General features: G+C 49.1%; 1 protein-coding gene across 2 annotated transcripts in view; it reads right to left on the reverse strand.

Annotated features, from left to right (window-relative positions):
- LOC309533058 (solute carrier family 12 member 9-like) overlaps positions 1-27,269 on the reverse strand; it is a 103,989-nt gene that overhangs the window by 19,719 nt on the left and 57,001 nt on the right. For both annotated transcript variants that reach the window (XM_082224051.1, XM_082224050.1), the window contains exons 9-10: positions 26,491-26,615; positions 240-432 (exon numbers count right to left, since the gene is read on the reverse strand). In XM_082224051.1, the coding sequence (XP_082080177.1) occupies positions 240-432; positions 26,491-26,615 (318 nt within the window). The remainder of the gene's footprint in view (positions 1-239; positions 433-26,490; positions 26,616-27,269) is intronic.

Genomic DNA, 27,269 nt, shown 5'->3' on the forward strand with positions numbered 1-27,269 from the left:
CCGCCAGAGGGAAAACTCTTGTCTCTAAACTAGTCAAAGCAGCTCCAGGTGTTTATGTGTGCAAGGAAAAGAGATTGCTCGCCGTGTTTCTGCCTCGCCCGTTCTCCCACAGGAGGAGCAACCGACAAACGAAAGCGCCAGAAAACATTGATTAAAACCTTTCGCATCAGAAAGGAGAAAGACTTGCTTGCTGCTGACCGCGGTAGAGAGCTGGTTTTGGGGGTCCACCCCGTGCTTACCTGGTGGAAAATGAGAGCCTGGCTGATGTAGCCCCAGCTGCTGCTGGGGGAGAGGTAATGGAGGGCCACAAGGAGAACCACCATGAAGGCCACGCTGGCTGAGGCGTAGATGGGGCTGATGAGGAAGACCATGACGAAGCAGCCGGCGATGCCCAGCACACAGGTGTGCCAGGTGAAGTACCGGAAGGTGGGCCTGCAGGAAGGAGCAGAGCAGTCAGCTTGGGAGGGGCAGATCCACTTAGCTTCCAGTGGTGTTGTGGATCAGTTGGACACAGAGGAATTGTGGGAGGAACCAGCTGGGGAAGCCCCAGGGAAAGAAGGCTAAGAGTCCAGGGATTGGTGGGTGGACAGAGGGAGAAGACAGGGGAAGTGGTGGTGTCGGAAGCTGAAGAGGCAACAGGGCTTAGTGAGCTGGGACAGTCTGTGGCAGAGAGAAGTTCAGAATCAGAGGCAGCAGCTGAAGCAGGAGAGGCCAAGAAGCAAAGATGAGTCTGGCTGGTGAAGAGTCCCAGGTATCTCCCCCTCCTGCTGGAACAAGCTTCCCTTCCCCCTGGTATCCCAGAACCAGGAGAGACATGAAAAGCACAGAGGAGAGACTGGCACAGTCTCAGATTGCTTGGGAGAAACCCTGGAGGGGAGTGGGGCTTAGGAGACTATGGGGATGTGGGGACCTTCAGTCTCAGCAACTGCTTCGTGGGGGCAAAGACCTACCAGGAATGAGCTGCTGTGCTCATTAGGCCTGGCACTCTGCCAAGATCATGTTCTTGCTAATAAAGAGTCAATTGCAGTTTGTATGGTGTGATTTACTGCTGGCTGACTCCTGACAGCTTGGGACCCTGCAGCCCTCTGGACGTTCAAGCTGGGAGTTAGAATCACAGATTCATAGAATTGTAGAGTCTAACCCCCTAAAATGCAGGAATATTGAGCTGTCCCATACAAGGACTGAACCTGCAACCTTGGCAATATCAGCAGGTTGCTCTAACCAACTGAGCTATCCAGGAGTTGGAGTACTGTACAGCAATGCCTCAGGGGTCCACAGGTTTCTCTCCCCTCCGTTAGTGGGTGTGCCATTCTACAAAGCAGTGTGAGGACCTTGCAGGTTGCCACTCCATCAGTTACTCCACACTAGCCCCTGAGGTCACCCTCGGATGCAACCGGAGCCAGAGTTGCAGGAAATCCATCTTATTTGGGTTGTAACCTGCCCTGTCCCAGAAGGCTCACGGCTGGTTAGCAACATTTAAAGACAATGAATACGTAACACAATTGCTTACACCCCGAGGGATCCATTAGAGAGAGTCCAACGCACTCATCTCCAGCCGCAAAATGCTTGAGTAAGTAGAAGGGCTCTCAGATCACTTTCCCTAGGCTGCTTCATAGATTCCAAGGTTTAAGCATGGCAAATTGTACATGCATGAAATTTCCTGCACAGAGCTGCTTCTGCATGCAATATGCAGCAGTATCACATGCATGCAGGCAAACACACAAATGCACACACACATGGGATGCATGGTATTTTCAGCATGAAAATATGGGCAGAAATTCAGATGCCGTGGCTAACTCCAGGATGAGGATGCAGTGACAGGAAACACTACACCTGGTGAATTTCTGCCTGTCACACAACTGTAGCAGGCACAGATAAGGATTTTTTTAGGGGGGAGGGGAAGAAGTGTGAGAATGCTTTTGAGCAGACGGTTGGGGAAAAACAGCATCTAAGTTTAAACATGAGTTGTAAGCAGGCTGCCCCAATTATCTGCCAGAAGTATTTGGCTGACCTTATTGGAAGCAGAAAGCTGGGCTAGAGGTCTGATTCAGCCGAGAAGCCATTACAGAATAAAACACACGCTTTTTTATTATCTAATGACACCTGCAAGGAGAAAACTACTGAAATCAGTTAGTTTCAGGAAAGGAGCCAAGCAGAAATTCCTCACCCTCTGTCAGCTGAAACGCAGACCCCTCACCACCTGCAAGACAGCAGAAGTGCAATAGGCGAAACCTTTCCACATCACTGCAAGATTCTCCTATTGAATTTCTGCCTATCAAGGGCTTTTTTTAAAGCTCCAGTGCCTGTATCAGAAAGGGGGGAGGAAAGTGCTATCTCTTGACATACATGCAAGCCCTGTGGTTGGATGATGGGGTGTGGACAACTTTTTATCTGGAAGAAAGGATTCCCTCAGAGTTGGTCTTTCTTAGCTGCAGGATTCTTGGGTTGACAAGATTTGCTAAGCAAAAACTTTTAAAAGCTGACCGTTTCTGCACCTACATACTGAACCTGCCCTGTTCCAAGGGGCTGCAATAAATTTTAAAACCAAATGCCAAGCTACACCCAATTGACTTGAAGTACCGAAACAACAAAAAAATACCACACACATCATTGCAATTTATATTTTAATCACGCAGCTGCTCCGACAGGATTCCCCACCTTCCCACGGGATCTTAGCACGTATCATTCATTATAAAGGCACTAAAAACGCTAGCGATTCCTATTGATCCGCATGCATTAAAGAGTTACATCTTCTTGAGTAGTTAAAAATTCCGGGCCAGAGAGACCTGGGTTCAAATCCCTGCTCAGCCATGAAGCTGAGTGGGATATTTCATTGCCCATCACGGCCTAATGTTCCTTGCAGACCTGTTGGAATAATAATAACGCAGTCGAACCGAGGCCATTGCTCTGTGGCAGAAGCACAGGATGTAAACACAATTTTTAAACAACAACAAAAAAGTGATTTTTTTTAAAAAGCAGCACCTAGTCCCTAAAATTTGCTTGTTTATCTCCCCTCTGGGACAAGTAGCCTCAAATCTCACTGAGTAATGAGGACAGCTGATGGCTGCCACACCTCAAGAGAGTTGTAGGTTTTCCTGGCACTGCCCACATACAGGAAGAAAAAGTGTTTGGTTGTTTTTAATCCCAGTTTTGGTTTTTAATTTCAGCTTTTTTGGGGGGGGCAGGGAGAGGGAAGAAGAAGCCAAAGGGGGCTATCAATCCTGCACAGAGAGGAGGGGGCAGCAGGCAGGGTGTGCTCTGCGTGGCACCAAGCCAGTCCCGCACTGGAAGGTTGGCGCGCTTGGCAGAGCGCACGAACCGAGGGCGCCGTCAAAGGGCCTCTTTTCTACGGCTTAATTAAATTGTTCTCATCTAACCCGCTGTCTTATCTATATTGCTTAGGGAGATTTAAAAAGAGCCCCAGAATGCTAATTGCCCTCTGCCACTCTCGCGTAGCCGGACCCGCAAAAATAAAAAAAATGCACAAAGGCTGTGTGTATTTACTTGTGTGTGTAAGAGAGAGAGATGGGGAGGGGGGGGACGCAGAGAAGGGAGACGCTCCTCTTTTGCTGCTGCTCGGAGGGGAAGAAAAGGTGAGGGATAAAAACGCAAATGGTGGTTAAGTGTGTAATCGATGTCTATAAAACGCGGGTCTCTCCTGGGCCCTGGCAGCGAGCCGCAGTATGCATTAGAGTCTCTGCAAAGCGCACAGAGTTTAACCCCCTCGCGGGATGCTGCAGCCCCAGCAAGGACCAGAGAGGTTAAATGGAGGGGAAAGGAGCCATGCTCAGCTCCCAAACCCACACATGCGCAACGCCTGCGACTTTGGCCAAGGGGCCTCAGCCTATGTTCGGAAGGCTTTTCACCAGCCTGGTGCTCTCAAAGGTGATTTTGACTACACCTCCCACCACCCCTGCTACTTAAGAACATAGGAAGAGGTTGCTGGATGAGGCCAGTGGTCCTTCTAGCCCAAACATCCTGCTATCAGTGGCCAACCAGATGCAAAAGAAGCAAGCAGGATCCGAGTGCGAGAGCCCTCTCTCCTGCGGTTTTCACAGCAACTTGGATTCAAAAGCATTGCTGGCCCCAGCTGCAGAAGGCACATTAGGCATCAACAGCCCTTTTCTCCATGGATTTGTTGAATCCTCTTTCAAATACTGTATATGCATTTCTGCATATACAGTGGTGCCCCGCAAGACGAATGCCTCGCAAGACGAAAAACCCGCTAGACGAAAGGGTTTTCTATTTTTCGATGCGCTTCGCAAGACGAATTTCCCTATGGGCTTGCTTTGCAAAACGAAAAAGTCTTGCGAGTCTTGCGATTTTTTTCGCCCCCCCTTTTTTCTAAGCCACTAAGCCTTTAATAGCCTTTTAGCCGCTAAGCCGCTAAGCCTTTAATAGCCGCTAAACCGCTAAAAGCGCTAATCCGCTAAGCCGCTAATAGGGTTGCTTCGCAAGACGAAAAAACCGCTAGACGAAGAGACTCGCGGAACGGATTAATTTTGTCTTGCGAGGCACCACTGTACCGTAGATTCCGGCATATAAGACGACTTTTTAACCCCGGAAAATCCTCTTAAAAGTCAGGGATCGTCTTATACGCCAGGTATGGGTTCCCTGGGCAGCAAAGCTGCCACGTATAAGACTGGGCATATAAGTCGACCCCCCCAAATTGGTAGCTGCCAATTTGGGAGGTCATCTTATACACCCAGTCACCTAATACGCCAGAATCTACGGTATTCTGCCTGGCGTACACATTTTTGGACCCAAACCAATGGCTTCAAGTTACAAGAAAGGAGATTCCAACTAAATATCAGGGGAAAACTCTCTGCCTGACAGTGGAACAATCTCCCTCGGGAGATTGTGGACTCTCCTTCCTCAGAGGTTTTTAAGCAGAGGTTGGATGGCCAATCTGTAATAAATGCTTTAGTTGAGATTCCTACATGCAGGGGGTTAATAATAATAATAATAATAATAATAATAATAATAATAATAATAATTATTATTATACCCCGCCCTTCCCAGTTCAAAAACTGGGCTCAGGGCGGCTAACAACACATTTAAAACACTTAATTATAAAAGCAGCATAAAATACAGTATAAAAACATGAATAACAATAAAATTCAAAAATCCATTTAGGGGAAATAAGCATTAGATAATCCCCAGGGCTAGGTGGCTGAATTGGTCCTACTTGGGCCAGCGAGGAGACAAGGGGAGAATTAGCTGTGGGATCCCAGAGCAGGTGATCTTCATAAAAGGGGAGGGGGAGGGAAGGAAGGAAGGGGAATAAAAGATCAGGCTAAATTCAAATTAAAGGCCAGGCGGAATAGCTCTGTCTTACAGGCCCAGCGGAAGGAGGTTAAATCCTGCAGGGCCCTGGTCTCATGGGAAAGAGCATTCCACCAGGTCGGAGCCATCACTGAAAAGGCCCTGGCCCTGGTGGAGGATAGTCTGACCTCCAACTCTACAATTCTATTATTCTATGTGATGGGCCATGCTTCAGCAGCTCCCTGCCTCCAGTCTGCAGGGACCTCATCTGTTCTCCAAAAATTATTGGACCTCAACAGTTTCTGAAGTCATACCATGGTGGACTTTCCTCACGGGATTTCAAAATAAATTTTGGACTGTTTCAAGGGAGGTGCTAAAACGCATGCAGATGGAGAGAGAGGTTGCCCCTTATCTGTCTGTTTGTGGTAACCAGACATATAGCTGGTCAGTGCTGGAGGAAAACTCTGTACGTGCTCAGGAGCATTGAAAAAGTAATGCAAGCTCTTGTTTACTTTAAAGACGGGGACATGCCCAGAGCTGGAGGAACCAGACGCTAAACGATCATGTTTAAAAGGCGGCCAGAGGAGGCTGCAAGAATGAAAGAATTTCCCCCACCCTCTTCGACTTGTACCTCAGAGAATGCAAAGGCGCATCAACTCTCAGCAGCAGGGAGCTGCCATTCACCAGTGCTGATAATTGTGGGGAGACGTGTTCCTCTCCATATTCTTTGGCTTCACAGAGCTAGCCAATGCTGGAAAGGGCTCCACCCAGCGTGGTGCTGAGTCCACATCACTCTTACTGAGAAAGGTCTCGATTCAATTACTCCTTTTCGGAAGGGCTCAGCTCCTGGGCAGGATGAGGCCCCACTTAGCGAGAGCTAAAGAGCTGTCTGCAAGGATGAATGTCACACAGGCGTGATGAGGGGGGAAAGAGCGGGTGGCTGGTTAATGTGGTGCCAGAGAATGAGGGAGGCCAAAGCTTTTGGCCAGAGTAGGAGGAGATGTGGGGTAAAATGTGCCACAGCTGGGTGCGAGAAGCTGGATGCCCCATAACTCAAATACCCCCTTTAACCTGCCATTTTTGGGGGTCCATGTAGGATCTGCATTCCAGTTTAATCAGGGATAGAGACCCCATGACCCTCCAGATATTGCTGGACTACAACTCCCATCATCCGTGACATGGAAGGGGCCGATGGGAGATGGAGTCCAACTGGGAGGGCAGAAGGTTCCACATGCCTACACTGGATGGATTGCCAGGGTGGTGGTTTCACCTGTTAAATGTGAACCTAGGAAGCTGTCTTATATGGAACCAGAACACTACAGTCGGCAGAGCACAGGATTTTAAATCTCAGGGTAGTGGGTTCGAGTCCCACATTGGGCAAAAAGATTCCTGCATTGCAGGGGGTGGACTAGATGGCCCTTGCGGTCCCTTCCAACTCTATTTCTACACTCCATTCAGTACTGCCTACTCTGGCACCGGCATTTGCAAACTGGAGGCTACACCCACAGCTTCCATTTGAACTCAACACGTCCAGGAGAATGGCTCTTTGCTCCAGGGTCCTGCAGACCTCTGGCCTATGGGGTGTGGGGTCCATTTTTCTGGGCATCCCCTGTCGGCATCCTTCAGGGGTCAAGATGCCAGCTGGCTAGCCCCCAGCTGGATCATGCCCTTCTAGCCGTGACTATCCCCCGATCTCTGGTGCGATGTAAATCAGCGACTCAGACTTCAAAAGCCTGAGCACAGAGTATACTGCGCAAACAGAACAGGCGTGAGGCTTATGGAAACATACTAATAGCTAAAGATTTATTAAGCATAAATCAAGACAAAGAAAACATGTCGTCTCCCTTTCTTCTCTTCAGAGAGACAAAACAAAAGCTATACACAAACGGAAGTTCCCAGCAAGCTTTGCTGGTATGTAAACAGACATGTGACATGCAACAGTTCCATGTCTGCAACTAAAGGTGGAATGGAAATTCCCAACATCCCCATCATCTTCCTCTCTGGGTTAAACAAAGGCACCTCAATACCCCTGTAACGAAGTCGTATTCAGGCCAAGGGGTACAGGTTTCAGCTGCCACAAGAATCTCAACTTTCATTCTCTCTCTCTCTCTCTCTCTCTCTCTAGTCCTTATTGTTGAAAAGCTGGAATCTGCACACAAATTGCTTGCTGAACCACAGAGAGGGACTGAGACAGATTTGCCGGTGAAGGGGGAGCAGGGCTTCAGCCCCCTGCACACCCAAATGCTCACCCATGAGAAAGAAAGCCACAATAAACTTAATGAAATATAATAACACAGAGAGAGACACACAAACAGGGGGAAAAACTTTGCACACAAATGCAAACGTATCTGTTACACAACCTGAACCAAACCACAGCTTTTCTTGACACAGAATCCAGATTGCCGGGGTGCAGAATTTAATCCCCACCGCCAATGAACCCGAAGAGGCCTGGCCAGATATCCTATTCACTTGGATTTGTAGCCAGGATTCCTTTTGTCCGGAAGCGGACCTCCCCCTCTTCCTCCTCTTTGCCCTCTTCAAACACTGTGAAAACACCAGTTCCGAGCCCTTCAGCTCCTGCTAGTCACAAGGGCTTGCAAACTGGGTAATTATCAATTAGCATCCTCTTAGAAATCAGCGCTTGGAGAGTCCTGTCTTGGTGGCTGAGAGGGGAATGCACAGACAAGGGCACTCAAGGCTCCTACTTTTCCACTTGGGAGGCTGTTTTCACACAAGATGCTTAAAAGGGCTCCCTGTGTCTTGCCCCTTCCCCCTTAATGCAAATGCAAAAAAAGTATACTGGGCAGATGCTACTAACGATTCTTGTTTAAAAGCCTCTCTTTCACTTACTCAGAAATTAAGCAGAGCCTGTACCTGGATCAGGTCCAAGGGGTCCCATCTAATCAATTGTCCTGTTTCCCAGAAGCGAGACACGAGTTCAAAACCAGCTCTCCCAGTTGCAGTTCCCAGTTAACTGGTCTTCAGAGGCATGGTGCCTCTGATCCTGAACCTAACATGCAGCCATCATGGCTAGCAGTTGCTGATAGCCTTTATTCCCCCACGAATTTGTCTAATCCAGGGGTCGGCAAACCAAGGCCCGGAGGCCAGATCAGGCCCAACAGCCTTCAGGATCTGGCCCGCAGGAAGAAATTCCGACGAAAGAAGAATGGCAGACAAAATTAATGGACTATGCAGAATTAGATAAAATGACAGGAAGGATTGGAAACCTGTGGGACCAGGGATTCACAGAAGATTGGAAGAAATATACGAACTATTTAAAGAGCAACTGCAATCAACAAATTATGCTAGTAGGGCTACAAGAAGTTTTGTAAGGAGAAATACATGAAACATTGCAAAGTAGAGAAAGAATAGAGATATTAGTTATGAGATTTAAATGTAATAGTGAAAGTAAGAAATGTATATTAAGTGGATAGGTAAATATTCAGATGTGATTGATGGAAGTCAAAAAAATGGTATAAGATATAAAAGTATGTTTAATTATTGTTGAAATTGATATGTTGAAAAACTAATAAAAAATTTATATATAATACATATAAAAAAGGATCCGGCCTGCGGACTGTCTGTGGATTGGCGTGGGAGCGGACGAGCTCACTCTGTCTACCCACGAGAAGCAACAGTGGAGGTGGTGGCAGTGGCGGCAGCCCCTGGGATGGTAAGTGCAGCAGCTGGGGCTGGGGGTGGGGAGGAGGACTACTTGCCCTCCTTGCCTCTTCTTCCAGCTTCCTCCCCCCAGTACCGCTTCTCCGGCCCACCACAAGGTCTGAGGGACAGCGGACTGGCTTGTGGCTAAAAAATTTTTCCGACCCCTGCTCTAATCCCTCTTTGAAGCTGCCTAAACTGGGAAGTTCCACAGTTTAGCTATGTGCTGAGCAACACTTCTGGATCGTGAACCGTTGGCGCAGGAGCAACGGCACCACAGAAATTCAGAAGCTCAAATGAGGAGCCTCAGGGGTCTGTGGTGCCATGGATGGAGCGGCCTCAGGCTCACTTCTGAGGTAGAAAGGGTGTGTCAGCAGCGGACCCTGCAGTGTAGGACAGACAGCAACAAGGCTCCGCGTTGGCTAAGCCTGCAATCATCCCCAGGAGACGGTGGCCTTAGAGCAGCGGTTCTCAACCTGTGGTCCCCCAGATGTTGTTGGACTACAACTCCCATCATCCCCGAGCTCTGGCCTTGCTAGCTAGGGGTGATGGGAGTTGTAGTTCAACAACGTCTGGGGACCCACAGGTTGAGAAAGGCTGCCTTAGAGCCTTATCTGAAGGGCTTTCCCATGGAAGATGGAGCAAGCTTGTTTTCTGCTGCTCCGGAGCGTAGGACCCAAACCGATGAATTCAAAGTACAAGAAAGGAGATTCTGACTAAACATTAGCAAGAACATTCTGGTGGTTAAGAGCTCTTCAAGAGCGGAAGGGACTTCCTTGGGAGTTTCTAAGCAGAGGTTGGGTGGCCTTCTGTCAGGGAACCTTCAGCTGTGATTCCTGAACTGTAGGGTGCTAGACTAGATGGATCTTGGGGTCCCTTCCAACTCTGCAATTCTTTGATTCTATGATTCAACTGCTCCACGGAGCAACCGATGCTGTTTCCAGTTTCCTCCAGCAAAAAGCAGCTGCTCTAAGTAGAAGGGCACACTTTCCAGGTCTAGGTTTGATAACCATCTGCCCATATACCACACATATACCCCAAAAATGCCCACTAGATGACTTGGGAATTCAAACATGCCGTCAACATGATTTGGGGATTCAAAAGATATTTTGGTTAAATTAATGTAATTTAGTTTTACTTGGGAAGTAAAATGTGTGTAAAATGATTGCCAAGTACTTGCAGGTATGTATGTACGTATGTATGTATGTATGTATTATTATTATTATTAATTAGTAGTGGTGGTGGTAGTAGTAGTAGTAGTAGTTAGCATTACCTAACATTTTCTGAAGGTAAAATTATAATTATTTGGTTTTCCAAGAGCATTTTAGGTGCTTCTTCATTAAATGTAGACTTACCAAGCTAAATGTCTAATCACAAAAGTAACAGCAGATCTGAATTCCTCACACCCAAACACATATTTTTTAAGATCCCATCACCGTAGAAATGTGCAAAAATTAAGTTTCCCCTCCTAAAATTACACACCTTGCTGCAAAAGAGTCCCCAGTGCTACCTTAGCAGCACAAACATGAAGAGCGAGAGAAGCGCCGTGAGAAAGGAGTCTGTTAACAGCTTCTCGGATCATTTACAGACCAAACCCCCCTATTCTCCTGGAAGCGAACTCTATTTAAATGCCTTATCAAAAGCTCAATTCCCAATTTTAGCTGTCTTGCCCTGTCTTCACAGAGGTATTTGATTCCATTAATGTGTCTTCCCCTTGAGGCAAAGCCCAATCAGCCAACTCCAAACTTGCTTTGCTTTATCCAGAGAGGATTTCTGAGAAGCGCTGCTTGCATGGAAACACAAGGAGGGACCGGCTCCTGCGTCGGGCCAGAGGGGACCCACCTAGTCCAACATGCAATTCTCACCTTGGCCAGCCAGAGGTCCAGGGCAAGCCTGCAAGCAGGATCTGACCACAAGAGTCTTCACCCCTTCTCAGGTTTCCAGCAACTGGTATTCAGAAACATCACTGCCTGCCACTGCAGAGACAGAGGCGCCACGGCTGGTAGCCATTGACAGCCGAGAATTCGTCAAATCCTCTTTTAAAGCTACTCAGCTTAGTGGCCATCACAGTCTCTTGTGGGAGTGAGTTCCAAAGTTTAACTGCAAGTTGCATGAAAAAGTCCTTTTTCAAGTCTTCTCTGAATATTCCTATTTCTAAGAGTCCAGCTCCCATCATCCCGGCCTTAAGAGCTCTCCAATGTGCAGCTGGTGATTGAGCCAGGACAATATCTGTTAACTTTTCCCTTTTCTTGCGAGGAATCCTATTGGGGATAAGGGAATTTCCCTTAAAAAAAGGAAAACGTTGACAGCTATGGCCAGGACAGCTATCCAGGCTTGGACCAGTAGCTTAAGGGCTGGAGAGGACTCCAGCTCTCCTAAGCCAAGCTATAAATCCACTGTCCAAGGTACTGAACAACCTCCACACACAGTTCTCTTGTGAACATCAGAGAAGGCCGGGCTTTGCTGCTTTCTCTGGCCAGCAGCCCCGACCCTGAACAGGCGGCAGGAGCAGGACTCTGCAAACATCCAACGGCATCTTAAAGACGAACCAACACACAGCTTGGCATCGGCTGCTATAGACTCTAGACTGGCCACCCAGTTCAGCATCCTCTTCTCACAGTGGCCAGCTAGATGCCTCAGGGCAGCAGGACCCGATTACAACATTCTCCTGCTTGTGATTCACAGCAACTGGCATTCAAGAGCATCCTGGTATTCAGAAGTATGCTGCCTCTGCTACTGTAGAGGGTCAAGGGTCAAGAAACTAAGCCTGGTTAAGAATGGTTGAAGGAGCTGGGTATGTTTAGCCTGGAAAAGAAGAGACTGAGAGGAGATATGATAGTCATCTACAAATATCTCAACGACCGTCTCATGGAAGAGGGAGCAAGCTTGTTTTCTCCTGCTCTGGAGGGTAGGGCTTGAACCAATGGCCATGTTACAAGAAAGGAGATTCCGACTAAACAACAGGAAGAACTTTCTGACAGTAAGAGCTGTTTGACAGTGGAACTGTCTCCCTTGACAGTGGAACTGTCTCCCTTGGGAGGTGGTGGACTCTCCTTCCTCGGAGGTTTTTAAGCAGAGCTTGGATGGCCATCTGTCATGGATGCTTTAGCTGAGATCCCTGCATTGCAGGGGGTTGGACTAGATGACCCTTGTGGTCCCTTCCAGCTCTACAATTCTATGATTCTATGAAGCCATCATGACTGGAAGCCTTATCCTTCAAGAATTCACCCGACTCTTTCTTAAAAGCCATCCAAAATTGGTAAAGATAAAGGTAAAGTTACCTCTGCCCGTACAGGCCAGTCGTGACCGACTCTAGGTTTGTGTGCTCATTTCGCTCAAGAGGCCGGGAGCTGGCGCCGTCCGAAGACACTTCCGGGTCACGTGGCCAGCGTGACGAAACTGCAACTGGTGAGCCAGCACCAGCGCAGCACACGGAAACGCCGTTTACCTTCCCGCTATGAAGCGGTACCTATTTATCTACTTGCACTTAGGGATGCTTTCGAACTGCTAGGTGGGCAGGAGCTGGGACCGAACGACGGGAGCTCACCCCGCCGCGGGGATTTGAACCGCCGACCTTACGATCAGCAAGTCCTAGGCACTGAGGTTTTACCCACAGCGCCACCCGCGTCCCAAAATTGGTGCCAATCACTAAATCTTGTGTGGGCAAATCCCACAGCTGTGGGGGAAAGTGGCTCCTTTTGTTTGTTCTTAGTTTCACTGGATGGCCCCGGGATCTATTATTGTGGGAGAGGAAGAAAAACCTTTCTTTACCTGCTTTCTCCACACTGGGCATTCTTTTATGTGCTTCTGCCATGCCCCCTACTTGTTTTCCAAATTAAGAAGTTCTAGATGCAAATCATTTTAGCTGCTCTTTCCTGAAACTTTTCTAGCTCTGTGCAAGAGCTAAATTGATAAAACATGTGAATTATGAAATCCGTATTCCTTTCCCCAGCCTGGGCGCAATGAGGCAGTGCATCACTATTAAGCACTAGTTTAGGTGATCTGGGAAGCCTCCTTGAAGTTTGTTGACTCAGGGTTGTCATCCCGAAACAACAACTGCCTACAGAAATCCCTTGGCTTTTCGCTCTTCCTTGCACTCAATTGTGAGTTGCTCACAGATAATCTCAACTCTTCTTCTGCAGAGAATTTTGCATTTCCTTGCCTGCCATCAGGAACAACCACCCTGCCACTGGCTCAGTGAGGCTGATATGGTACCCTCCAGATTACCTGACTACAGCTACCATCAGCCTCAGCCAGCAAGGCCAATGGTCAGGGTGATGGGAGTTGTGGTCCAGCAATGCCTTGTTGGTTCTCTGTATTGGCAAGATGCAATTGCCTACCACCAGGGATGAGTGCCTAACTGGTTCCACACTCCATTCTGAATCATGGCGACCATTCTGCAAATCTGAAACTTTCATTTTTTTTCAAAAAGACAACAGGCAAGTTTCTAGACCTTATGACTATAAATAAGTGTTGGCAATTGCAAAAGCCAGCGGAGGCTGCAATTGGTTCTTCAGCATTCCGCACCTTAAATCTTCCCAGTAGCTGGTAGAAGCAGAATAAGGGATGCTAAAGTTTGAAGGGACCCTGAGGGTCACCTGTTTCAACCCCCTGAAATACACAAATCACAACTGAAGAATCACTGACAGGTGGCTGTGCAACCTTTGCTTAAAAACCTCCAATGAAGGAGAGAGTCCACCACCTTCCAAGAGAGTCTGTTCCACTGCCAAACGCTGTTGACTCTCCTTCCTTGTCATTTGAATCCATTGGTTTGGGTCGTACCCTCCAGAGCAGAGGAAAACAAGCTCGCTCCATCCTCCATGTGACAGCCCTCCTGATATTTGAAGATGACTATCATGCCATCTCTCGGTCTCCTCTTCCCCAGGCTCAACATACCCAACTCTCTCAACCATTCCTCCTCAAGGCTTGGCTTCCAGGTTATAATCTTGGTGCAGATAGCAAAGGTTTCAGAGCCAGGTCTAAACACCACCATTCAATATGTTACCCATTACCATTCCTGCCGCCATGTTTTTGCCAGCACGAGTTGGATTGGCTGTATATTGGCCTGCAGTCAAGGCACAACCAACCCCATGGATTGGTGGCAATGCAAGACCAGTATAAGATGGGAGCTACTGGCTGCTTGGTTTACTTCAATGCATCCAAGGCCCAGTCTGCTGGTACGGCTGTAGAGACACACAGCGCTGCCTCCTTCTGCAGCCGGGCTTGGTTGCCATATATCAAGGCCCTTCTTTGTGATTTACAGAGCGCGGCTACAATATAATCACAACTCGGCAACAATGTACCAAACAGATTTACTTCTCCTGAGCAAATATGTCTCCGAGTAATTCATTACCCAACGGGACACCGGCTCACAGCTCATCATCAATCTGCTAACCAATGGGGACGGACCTCGCAACTCATCCCCAATTCCCCCGTCCAACGGGACTGAGCCTCGCAGCTTTTATCATCCCAGTGCCGTCCAATGGGGAAGAGCATCCCACTTCCCATCGACTCGCTACCCAATGAGGCGGCTGGGCTCCAGGCTGGCTGCGGAAGGGGACCAGAGCTTGCAATTCACCATTAAGTGATGCGCTTTGGGTTTATGGTGGCCGAGATTTACGGCTTATAAACAACTTATTATCCGACACGTTTCAGCTCATTGAAAAACAGAACTACTGGTCGTAAACAATTCATTATCCACCATGTTGCCAATATACAGGCAGGCAGAGGCCATCGTGAATCAGAAAGTGCCAAGAGATATCAGCAAGGGGGGCGAGGCACGGGTGCGGGGCTGTTGCAAATGCGTCCGGGGGAGGCCTGGCCCAAAGCAAAGGAAGACACGTTCCCTCTTTGCCTCTCCTCGTCCCTTTTGTTCCAGGTCTCTGCATTCCTTGCAGCTTCCACCAATTCCCTCTCTGTGCTTCTGAGGTTTGAACAACAGAATCACACAAAGGAGGATATTGACATCCAACTGCTCAGGTAGTTATCTTGGTGAAGGCGACCCGCCTTTTAGATGCTGCTGCTGGCAATTCTGTAAGACCCTGTTCTTCCTCTTACAGCATATGCAGGCAAGCAGACCAGAATGTCCCTTAATGGAACATTCATGATGAGTGGGAACACAATGCAAACTCGTAGCAAAGGTTGTGCCAGCTTTTTTTTCAGCAGGAATGACTGAGCACATAAGCGAAGAGGCTGAGCCCCAGAATCTGATCCAGAAGCAAGATATTGCACTTTACCTGGAACTCGACTTCACCTGCGAGTGAGCAGGTGAAAAAGTGTGTGTCTGGAGCATGTGCAGAGGGCCCTCTCTCCAGCACAAAGTAGTTCCTTCTCAGGACCCCAGGGCAGGCCAAGTGAACTGGCTAAACTATGAAACTTGCTCCAATGGGAGGCAGTGATGGATGTCAACTTAGAATCCTAGAACTGTGGAGTTAGAAGGGACACTGAGGCCATCTGGTCCAAGGAATCTCAGCTCAAGGATCCCTGAGAGCTGGCCATCAAACCTCTGCTTAAAAAACTCCAGTGACAGAGAGTCCAGCACCTTCCGAGGGAGTCCAACAAATCCTACTGTCAGAAACTTCTTCCTGATATTTAGTCAGAATCTCTTTCCTTGTAACTAGATTCCATTGGGTCGGGTCCTAGACTCTGGAGTAGGAAAAAACCAAACTTTTTCGTTTATTTCATAAAATTTATGACTGTAAAAAAAACAACAATCACAAAGTGATTTACAAAAGCTAAAACAGTAAAAAAAAATTGAAAACGATGTTAAGTTGGAATTTCCTTCCTTGTCATTTGAATCAATCAGCTTGGGTCCTACCCTCCAGAGCAGGAGCAAACAACCTTGTTCCACTTTCCATGGCCCTTCAGATATCCAAAGGTAGCCATCCTATTATCTCTACGTCTTCTGTTCTTCAGGCTAAACCAGGGGACAGCAAACTTTTTCAGCAGGGGGCCGGTCCACTGTCTCAGAGATAACTCAGAGATGCATTTTAAATAAAAGCACACATTCTATTCATGTACAAACACCAGGCAGGCTCCACAAATAACCCAGAGGTGCATTTTAAATAAAAGAACATGTTTTACTCATGTAAAAACATGCTGATTCCTGGACTGTCCGCGGGCCGGATTGAGAAGGCGATTGGGCCAGATCTAACCCCCGGGACTTAGTTTGCCCACCCAGGGCTAAACACACCTAACTCCTTCAACCGTTCCTCATCAGGCTTGGTTTCCAAATCCTTGATCATCTTGGTTGCCCTCCTCTGCACACCTTCCAGCTTGTCAGGGTCAGGCAGGATATATGATCACCTGTAGCCAACTGATATGAAGAGGTTTGGTTGACCTCCCTCCTTTGGCCAGAGCGGACGGGTAGCACCCAAGCCAAGCTCTTGCCTTGCATTCATCAGGTCAGCTGTGTGCCAGTTCAAGGACCACTAAAGGCTTGAGAGCTGAGTGTTCCCCAGGGACAGAGCAACATGCTCAGAGACAGGATGTGGTGGGGAAAGGGTCTCTCCTATTTATGCGTGGGTGCTTCATTTACTGTAACACGAGGCTGTCTCTGCCGCAGCATGGCCTGGAGGTGTCTTTGCATGTAGGGGGGTGCGTGGCAATCTGACATGGGGGAAACCACGTTTGCAGCAGCCGAGAGCTTATTCCACCAAAGATGTGCACACCTTTCAGGTGCCACAGGTTGCTGGGCTGCTGCTAGCCTCATTACTCTGCAACAATGGGTGCATGGGGGTCAAATCAACAGTCGCATCAACAGAGGCTTGGAAGCCAGCGAGGTGAAGGTCGGCTCCCCAGATAGCAGCAAAAGGCGGGGGCTGGAGGAAGAGAAAGGGGGGGTGGCACGCAGCTGGGGCCTGCCTGCAGAACGAACCCGGGAATAGATGAGAAAGTGTCCTTTGCGGAGGGGAGGGGGGGGAGGGCGAAGCCTCTCATCCAACTCCCGCCCGCCTGCTCTTGCAAAGCAATGTGCACTCTCAGTTACCACTCCTGGGTTATTATGTGGGCTGCTATTAAGATCCTTTTGGGGTGGGGTGGGGGGGCGGGGCAGTGCGGCCAAGGAGCAGCACGCTCCGTCTCTCCATCTGAAAAGCTGTCAATCCCCTCCTTTCCCCGCTGAGCTCCCCGACAAAAAAAAAAAACACCCCACCACCACCCACCCGCTCCTGAGCGCGGGCTCCATAATAGAACTTAATCATAACAGCCATTAGCTGGGCCGAACGGCGACAATTACTATCTCAGGCAGCAAATCTCTCTCTCTCTCTCTCAACCCCCCAATCCGCCAAACCGTGGTTCTAAGCACTAATGCATCCAGCTGGGATAATGGTTCCAGGCTTCCTTGGCAACATGAATTGGGCTCCCTCCGGCCCCACAGCCATTCTGGGGGCGGCGGATGGGGGGGGGAAGTTTGCAGAAACTTGCATTCAGGGAGATTCCCCTAAGTGCCGCACCCCCTAAATGCATTTATTTATTTCCTTGCTCCTCTCCACCCACCTGCAAAAGCCCGACAAACAGCAAGCTGTAAGCAAAGAGCCCATACAGGGGGGAAAACCCCACCATGGAAGCAGAAGTGAATCTCAGGATTACCCCCATAAATCTGGAGAGCTGAAAACCCAGGGTGTTCGAGTTTCTTTCTCTTGCTGCTTTCTTAGGAGCTGGCTAGATGCAGAATGGAAGACCAGTTTAGTTTCCACTGCCCGTAGCTGTCTCTCAGCATCACCCACCTCACTTGTCGTGGGGATTAAATGGGTAAGGGAAGAACCATGAACACTACCTTGAGCTCGCTGGGATATGAACGCAACAAAGAAAACTAAATCAATACATATGGAAGTTAAGAAAAATCAATGCCTCCCATTCACTCCCGTGACAAAGAAAGGAATGTGTGCTCATTCCGCAGTGCTGCCTCAACTGGTCCAAAGTCTTCCTTCCTCCTTCCCCAACCTGGGTAGGGTGAGGGAGTCCGGTGGGGAAGGGCTGTAGCTCAGCGGCAGAACAGCTGCTCTGCATGTAAGCTAAAGGTAAAGGGACCCCTGACCATTAGGTCCAGTCGTGGCCGACTCTAGGGTTGCGGCGCTCATCTCGCTTTACTGGCCGAGGGAGCTGGTGTACAGCTTCCGGGTCATGTGGCCAGCATGACTAAGCCACTTCTGGTGAACCAGAGCAGCGCACGGAAACGCCGTTTACCTTCCCGCCGGAGTGGTACCTACTTATCTACTTGTACTTTGATGTGCTTTCGAACTGCTAGGTTGGCAGGAGCAGGGACCGAGCAACGGGAGCTCACCCTGTTGCGGGGATTCGAACCGCCAACCGTCTGATGTAGAAGTTTCTAAGTTCACACTGCGGCATCTCCAGGCAGGACTGCGAATGTCCCTTGCCCCAGAAGCCAAGCCTGATGAGGAACGGTTGAAGGAGCTGGGTATGTTTAGCCTGGAAAAGAGAGGACTGAGAGGAGATATGATGGCCATCTTTAAATATCTCAAGGGCTGTCAGATGGAAGGCAGAGTAAGCTTGTTTTCTTCTGTTCCGAAGGGCAGGAACTGAACCAACAACTTCAAGTTGTGGGAAAGAAGAATCCAATTAAACAACAGGAAGAACTTTCTGAGAGCCGCTCAGCCCTGGGAGATGGTGGGTTCTCCTTCCATGGAGGTTTTTATGCAGAGGTTAGGTCATGGATGCTTTAGTTGAGAATTCTTGCACTGCAGCCGGGTTGGACTAGATGACCGCAGGGGTCCCTTCCAACTCTACTACTCTATGATTCTCTGAAGACCCTGGAGAGCTGCTGCCAGTCTGTGTAGACTGAGTTAGAGAGGGCCTCATGGTCTGACTCAGTATAAGTCAGCTTCCTGCGTTCACACCAAGGAAGGGAACTCCTTGGGTGGGACTCTGAAGAGAGGAGCAGCACAGAGATCACTGTGTGGTTAAGATGCATCCAGCCTCTCCAGGAAACCCTGCAAGATGCCGTCATGCTGGGCTTTGTGCCAGTTCCTCCCTATGGATAGACAACGGCGAGTGCCCAGCATCCTGTCACACGCCAAGGAAGAAAGCCCTGCAGGTCAGAGCCATGCAGAGGGAAGGGGAGGGGGCTGCAAACCAGGCAAGCCCACCCAGGAGCAGGATTAGTCCCACAACAAGGGGGCCTGCCCCAAAGCACATCCACTGACTTCCTTGCACAGAAGCGGATGCCCCCCCCCCCACTTCGATGGAGCAAACGGAGCCAGAGTTTGGTCTATCTATCAAGCTGGGTGTTGTCGACACTGACCACCAGCAGCACTGCAAGGTCTCAGAGTCCAGAAATTGAACCCAGGACCCTGTCTGTGCAAAGCAGCTGCTCTACAACCAAGCGGCAGTAGGCTGGGGAGAGGGTGGGAGTCAAGAGCAAAACCTGCCTTGGCTGCGGTTGTTGCTTATTAAATTTATTAGCTGCTTTTTTGCAACTCAAAGCGGCTTACAGTATTTTAAGCAAAGAGCAAGCACGTTAGAAAAGTCTCACCCACAGAGAAACAAAGGGCACTGATAGCTAAGGGCTGGTTAGAAAGGAATGTTTTTGCCTGGCACCTGAAGATACGGTATCTTTGGATAAAGGTTGGCATGTAAACCAAATAAATGACATGCTCACAGATAAAGAACTTTGCCTCCCAGCTGAAAAACTCAACAGGTTATCTAGCTAGCAACCATCGGTCATGACATCCTGCTATCTCGGGGAACCATTGGGGGTTTGGGGGGCAAAAACCAGGTGGTCTCTGGGCACGCTTGGCTTTGCTGCTTTGCAAAGCAAATAATACTCCCTGCCACACGCACTGCATTTTGTTGTTCAATAATAATAATAACAATAAAAAATAATAATAATGTGATAGGATTGTTGCAGGGAACTCACCCTGATTTTGCTCCAGGCCTGGGCTGCGAGGCTGACAACCTGGAAAAACATGTGTGGGTGTGCGCAAGCGTGCGCAATCGATTAGGCAGGTAAAAGGGCCTGTCTGTGGGTAACAGACCAGCTTATGAAATGTGTGTGGCATGTGTGTGTGTGTGTGTGTGTGTGTACGTGTGCATGGAGGGGTGGCCTCCTGCTCTCCCCCCCCCCCATCTATTCTGCGCTCAGCGCTGGAGCGCGATTAGCCAGCCGGGGGCGGGGAGCCCACAAGCTGTGATTTTCTCTAATTGTTGTTTTTGCTGAAAGGTAATTAAAATCCCTTTTTATTTCATGTGTGCTGGAGACCTCGGCGGCTGTGCGGAGAGGGAGGGGAGGGGGGAAATGGCATTTTAAGGTGGGGGGGGAGGAAGGAAGCCATGGCAGGAAAAGGGGGGGGGAGCAAAGGAAAAAGGGTGCGGGTTGTGTGTGTTTTAAGATGCTGCCCCAGAGACCTCGTTCTCTTACAGCCTTGAAATTGTATGTTTGGGGGGGGGGAGAGACAAGGACCTGGGAGAGCAGAGTTCGAATCCCCACTTGGCCATGAAGAAGCTCACTAGGGGACCTTGCCCCGGCCCCGGCCTCCCTTAGCCTGGCCTCCCTCGCAGGGTTATTGTGCTGCTTGGAGAAAAAGTGTGGATAGAAATGTACAACAGGGAGGCAACAGCGCTCTGCACATGCTCAGGAGAAGCCTGTGCCAGACTTTCAGTAGCAGTTCCAAACCACTGGGGTCTTCTTTCATGCCCCCATCTCTGCAACCCCACCTCTGTCACACAGAAAAAGTACCCTTCCTTTTCCATGCCCTATCTCTCTTCCCCCCTCTGCCCCATATTTCTCCACCCACAGTTCCCCGTGCCTCATTTCTCAGATGACTATGCCCCCTCCATTTCTCCCCACCGGCCTTCACTCGTGTCTTTCTGGTATCCTCACCTGTGAGCCCCTGGTCTGTGACCCCAATTTGGAACTTTGGAACTCCTTGCCCTGGGAGATTCCACCGATTATTTCTTAGATAGTACCTCACGGCCACACAAAATAATTTTTCAGCAAGCTCCTTCAGCCCGTCTTTTGGTTGATTTAACCTGCTTTGCTTCCTGTTTAGATTTTTCTTTTTTTCTTTTTGTTCATCTATCTGTTGCTTCATTTTAAATTTGTTTTAGATTGTGTGTGGGTGGTTTTTTTTTGTTTTACTCTATGCTTTTAGCTGCCTCGGGTGGTTCCATTTTTAGAACTGGAAAGGCAAGGTATCCGTGATCTTCTAAATAAAACAGACAATCTCACCCACCCAGATTTCAAACCCTCCCCCACTTCAGAAAGAAAGAAAGAAAGAAAGAAAGAAAGAAAGAAAGAAAGAAAGAAAGAAAGAAAACCATGTGAATTTTACTGAAATTGTCCAGGAGGCTTACTAACATCTGATCCAGATATTACAATCAATTCAGACGCTTTACAGAGATAATAAAAACTTATCCATTAAACTTAAAAGCCCACGTCTTTCTGAAATGGAGAGGTGTTAACGCCGACTAGGATGCATGCATGTCTTTTGAGTTTAAATAATTACGGGCGCACGCAGAAATTAATTATTAATATTGGCCGGGCGCCTTCGCCGTTTCCATCGCCTGGGAAAAAACTTCCCTGCTAAGTCAGGTCTAACGGTCCTACCATTGGGGAGAGGGAGGCGTCTGCCTCGGGTGGCAGGTGCTGGGAGGTGGAGAGCAGGAGTGTGGGGTTAGACAGCAGAACTGTGTGTGTCCCCCGCCCTGGCCTTGGGTGCACGGTGGGTGCCGCCCCTTGTCGACGATGCGATCAGATTCAATTGCCAGTCTAGCAGCCTTATGGAGATGGACTTGCAGGGGTTGCCATGCTGCCCCTGGGAGCAAAATGACCTGGGTCGGCTGAGGCCGGTGTCCAGGCCGGGCCTCAGCCAAATGAGGCACCCATTGAGTACCCACTTTCTGTTACCCCGCAAACTTCTGTCTCCCAGAGAAGGAGAGAGAAAACTCAGGAGCAGGAGAGAAAAAGGTCTTGCCTAATTTATGCTCTTGACAGCAGTTAATTTCAGTGTGTGACCCTCACTGCCCTCTGACGGTTATTGGCTACCATAAAAAAGCAAGGGGGCGGGTGGGAGAGACAGAGAGTCTGCGCATGGGCGCAACAGCACTCTGAACAATGAATGCTTCACCCTCAATGAGAATAACCCAGGGACTGTAGCTTGAGGAAAGGGCCACAGTTCACACAAAAGGACTCGTTTTCAACCCTTGGCATCCCTGGGCAGGGCCAGGAGAGACCCAGGTCGAAACCCTGGAATCACAGAATCATAAAAGTTGAAGGGACGTGAAGGGTCATCTAGTCCAACCCGTGGGCACTGCCAGTCAGTGTTGACAATACTGAGTTAACGGACCACTGGCCCGACAGCTTGTTAGGTTACTATATTCTTCAAATATCTCAAGGGTTGTCACATGGAAGACAAAGCAAGCTTGTTTTCTCCTGCTCCGGAGGCTGGGAGCCAAACCAATGGATTCAAATGAGAAGAAAGGAGATTCCGACTAGTAAAGGTAAAGGGACCCCTGACCATTAGGTCCAGTCACGGCAGACTCTGGGGTTGTGGCGCTCATCTCGCTTTATTGGCCGAGGGAGCCAGCATACAGCTTCCGGGTCATGGGGCCAGCATGACTAAGCCGCTTCTGGCGAACCAGAGCAGCGCACGGAAACGCCGTTTACCTTCCCACCGGAGTGGTACCTATTTATCTACTTGCACTTTGGCATGCTTTAGAACTGCTAGGTTGGCAGGAGCAGGGACCGAACAACGGGAGCTCACCCCGTCAAGGGGATTCGAACCACCAACCTTCTGATCAGCAAGTCCTAGGCTCTGTGGTTTAACCCATAGCACCACCCACGTTCCCTCCACAGCACCACCCGCAGGACTAACTTTCTGATGGCAAAAGTTGCTCAACAGTGGAACAGACTCCCTCGGTAGGTGGTGGACTCTCCTTCCTTTGTAAGCAAGGTTGAAACATCGGTCATGGATGCTTTAGCTGAGATTCTTGCATTGCAAGGGGTTTAGCACCCAGTATTTTGAACACCCAGACGACACTCCTACACACTCAGCACGTTAACTGTGGTCCCAGAAGGTCCTTCTCTCATGATTCCACCTTTGCAACTTTTCTAACATCATTATTATTATTATTATTATTATTATTATTATTATTATTATTATTATTATTCTCCTCCAAGGAAGGAGTTGGGTTGCTGGCGGCACCGATGCTGGCCAATAGGCGCCTTCCACAGTTGGCGTTTACCCCTACTTCAAACTGGAACTTTCTGAAAAAACTGCAGGAACCACTTTGCAAAGTTCGCACCGGAAACAAACAAGACACCTTTGCATCAAATTCGTTTCATGGCACTTTGAATCCTCCAAAACATTACTCATCTTGGTTTTCCCTGTGTGGTGTAATGGTTAGGACTTTCGGACGAGGATGTGAGAGACCAGGGTTCAAATCCCCACTCGGCCAAGAACATCACTGGGTGACCTTGGGCTGGTCCCTGCCTCTTAACCTAACCCAGTTCATGGGGTTGTTGTGGGGATTAAATGAGGATAACCACGTACAAAACACCCTCAGCATCGTGGAGGAAAGGTGAGAGATAGATTCAATAAACAGAGCTGCAGAGTTGGAAGGGACCCTGAGGGTCAGCTAGTCCAACGCTGCTTCAATGCAGGAAATTAATCACAAATAAACAATGCAAGCTCTCGCCTGCACGCAGGGCTGCAGCTGAGTAAATCCCAGCTAAGAAAAGGAAAGGAAGAGGGACGCTCTTCCAGGAATGCTGCTCCACGCCACTCCCCACTCTCTCCTGCTCCCCTTGGTTTAATTACCACTAATGTAAACTGTGCTCCATAAAAACGGCTGGCACTCGGCCCCGAGAAGCAGAGCAGGACAAGTACCATAAATTCACTGCAAAGAGCAGAATGCAGTCTGGGTTCTCTGCTTTCTCTCTCTCTCTCTCTCTCTCGCCCCCCCCCCCCGCCTCCCGGCAATCCTTCCCTTTCCCCCTTCTTGGCTAAAAACGGTATTTGCTCAAGGGCAAAAGCTTTTTAAACAGGATCATAAATGCTTATTACACGGGCGATGTGCTCGGCTTGATGGGATTAGCTAGGGGGAGAAATTGATCACCAGGCCCTACGCTCCCCCCCCCCCCAGAGAGAGAGAGAGAGAGAGAGAGAGAGAGAGAGAGGAGGGACCACTGGAGGCAGGGAAGTGGGGGGGGGAGAGAGGTGATTTCCCTGAGCTGCTCACCAGCGGGTGGACTGGCTTTTCTGCAAGCAAGGAGAGGGAGAGAAAGTCGAGGGGGTGTACCTCCTCCCCATCCATCTACCCGCGCCCCCCAATCCCCGCAAGCAGTATTTCAGACAGCCCCAGGCAGGCGCACTCACCTTGCAACATGCAACAAGAATTTTACCCGCCCGGAAGACCCATATGAAGGGTGCAGGGAGGGTCAAGGGGAAGGCAGAGTTACAGGAGCAGAGGAAGAAGCCGTATGGAGAGTCAGAGAGGAGGCTGAGAGGTGTTCTGGGCACCACAATTTAAAGAGGATGTTGAGAAGCTGGAAAGAATGCAGAGGAAGGGGACCAAGATGATTGAGGGGCTGGAAACCATGCCTTATTAGGAACCGTTGAAGGAACTGGGGGTGTTTATCCTAGAAAAGAGCTGCATAAGGAGTCTGAGACAAGGCTCTCTTCGACCCCAGAAAGCTGGCAACTGTCAGAAGAAGCAACAGAGCCTTTGCACCATGGTGCTGTTTTCCAAAAGGGCTGCCCTTCCCATATGAACTGACTGCTTGTGCCATAGAACTTCCTTCCCAGATCTCTCTAGGTGAAGGTAAAGGGACCCCTGACGATTAGGTCCAGTCATGACCAACTCTGGGGTTGCGGCGCTCATCTCACTTTATTGGCCGAGGGAGCCGGCGTACATCTTCCAGGTCATGTGGCCAGCAGGACTAAGCCGCTTCTGGCGAACCAGAGCAGCGCATGGAAATGCCATTTACCTTCCCGCCGGAGTGGTACCTACTTATCTACTTGCACTTTGAAGTGCTTTCAAACTGCTAGGTTGGCAGGAGCAGGGACTGAGCAATGGGAGCTCACCCCGTCACGGGGATTCGAACCGCCGACCTTCTGATCGGCAAGTCCTAGGCTCTGTGGTTTAACCCACAGTGCCACCCGCGTCCCTCCCAGGTCTCTCTAGTGCCCAGCAAAACGCCACACCTCCAGGACAAACCTCCCGGTTTAAGAAGGCTTTTTGCACATGCAAACAATGGTAATTCTGTTTAGAACTCCAGTTATTTTATTGGCTAGTGCATATGTTTGGTTTTACGACTGTGTTTAACGTTTGCACACGATTGCTAAAGTAGGTCTCTGCCTTGATTTGTAGGCTGCTGTGAGAGCCCGTGAGCTGAGAAAGGAGGAACAGAATTTCCTATACATCCTCCTCTCTTTCCTACAAATACCTTTCTTGAAACTGTTGCTCTACGAAGCAACTATGGCGAATCTCAGGCTTATGGTCTGAATGTGGCCCTTGATGAGCCTCTACCTGGCCCTCGGGACACTCCCCTGGCCACACCCCCAACTGCCTCTGCTTCACACTCCCCCTTGAATGTTGACAGTCCTTGCCAGATAGAGGACAGAGAGGTACGGTGTGTAGAAACTAGGTAAAATTTACATATGCTGCACCGCCCACTTTTGTCTCTGGCCCCACCCACCACTGACATGTGACATCATGTGACTCCCCCCCCAAAAAAAAATGCCCAGAAGGAAGCATGACGCCCAGGCTGAAAGAAGCTCCCCACCCCGACTCAAGCAGCTAGTCCTCACACTTCACAGACTTGTCCACCAGATTCTCACTCGCCCTCAGCCTACGGGGCTCATGGTTGGTTTTCACACAAGGTGAATGTAATAATATAATAATAATTTATTATTTGTACCCTGCCCATCAGACTGGGTTACCCCAGCCACTCTGGGAGGCTTCCAACATGTATAAAAAAATAATAAAACACAAACATTAAAGTTTCCTCGTACATGGCTGCTTCCAGAGGCCTTCTAAAAGTCAAATTGTTGTTTTTCTGTTTGACATCTGATGGGAGGGCGTTCCACAGAGTAGGTGCCACCACCAAAAAAGGCCCTCTGTCTGGTTCCCTGTAACCTGACTTCTCTCAGTGAGGGAACCACCAATTGGCCCTTGGCACTGGACCTTATTGTCTGGGCTGAACGATTGGGGTGGAGACACTCTTTCAGGTACACAGTGGTACCTCGGGTTACAGATGCTTCAGGTTACAGACTCTGCTAACCCAGAAACAGTATCCTGGGTTAAGAACTTTGCTTCAGGATGAGAATAGAAATTGTGCTCTGGTGGCAGCGGGAGGCCCCATTAGCTAAAGTGGTACCTCAGGTTAAGATCAGTTTCAGGTTAAGAACGGACCTCCAGAACGAAATAAGTTCTTAACCTGAGGCACCACTGTACTGGGCCAAAGCTGTTTAGGGCTTTAGAGGTTTGCACCAACATTTTGAATTGTGCTCAGAAATGGACTGGGAGCCAATGTAGGCCTTTCAGGACTGGTGTAATATGATCCTGGCGCAACCCCCAACTCCTACATGCAAGAGCCCCACATACCTGAAGTTTGGGGCAGACGCCCACTCGAGTGCAAGGCAGGCCAAATCCACAGTGGCATAGACCAGCAGGAAGAAGATGGTGACCACAGCGGCAATGGTGTTCAGCTTGCCAGAGAAGAGAACCAGCTGCAAGGGGTGGAGAACAGAGAGGCGGTGAGAGACAGGAGACGGAAGACTACAGACTCCAACAGCGCAGGTAAAATACAGGTGATGGAGGGCTTTGCTTCCTTAAAATCTTTATGTACACCAGGTTCAATAATTGTTTGCAGAACTGGCTCCCAAACTGGGTGGTATTTCCCCCCTGGGCGGGGTGAGATTTCGGGAGGGAGGCAAGGGGGTTGAAGGAAGTTGCAAATGGTTATTAGACTCTGAATCAAGTTCATCCATTTTGTTGAATTAATTAAACTAAACAGTTTTAATTGGATTCTGAATGAATGTGCAATTAATTGCTACTGTTTTATTGGGTTATTATCTTCCTTTGTGGGTCATGCAGGCTATTTATTCTGCTATTTTTATAGGGAAGGGGGCGCTGAGTTTGTGGAACCAAGGGGTACTTGGCTCAGAAAAGTTTGGGAGCCACTGTTTTGTGGGAGTATGCTGTAATAATTATTATTAAGGAAGGAACATTAGGAAGAACGTTCTGACGGTAAAAGCTGTTTGACACTGGAACAGACTCCCTCTCCTTCCTTGGAGGTTTTTAAGTAGACGTAGGATGGCCATCGGTCATGTATGATCTAGCTGAGATTCCTGCATTGCAGGGGGTTGGGATAGATGACCCTT

This window comes from Podarcis vaucheri (genome assembly GCF_965113315.1).
Source record: "Podarcis vaucheri genome assembly, chromosome: 5".
Lineage (NCBI taxonomy): Eukaryota > Metazoa > Chordata > Lepidosauria > Squamata > Lacertidae > Podarcis > Podarcis vaucheri.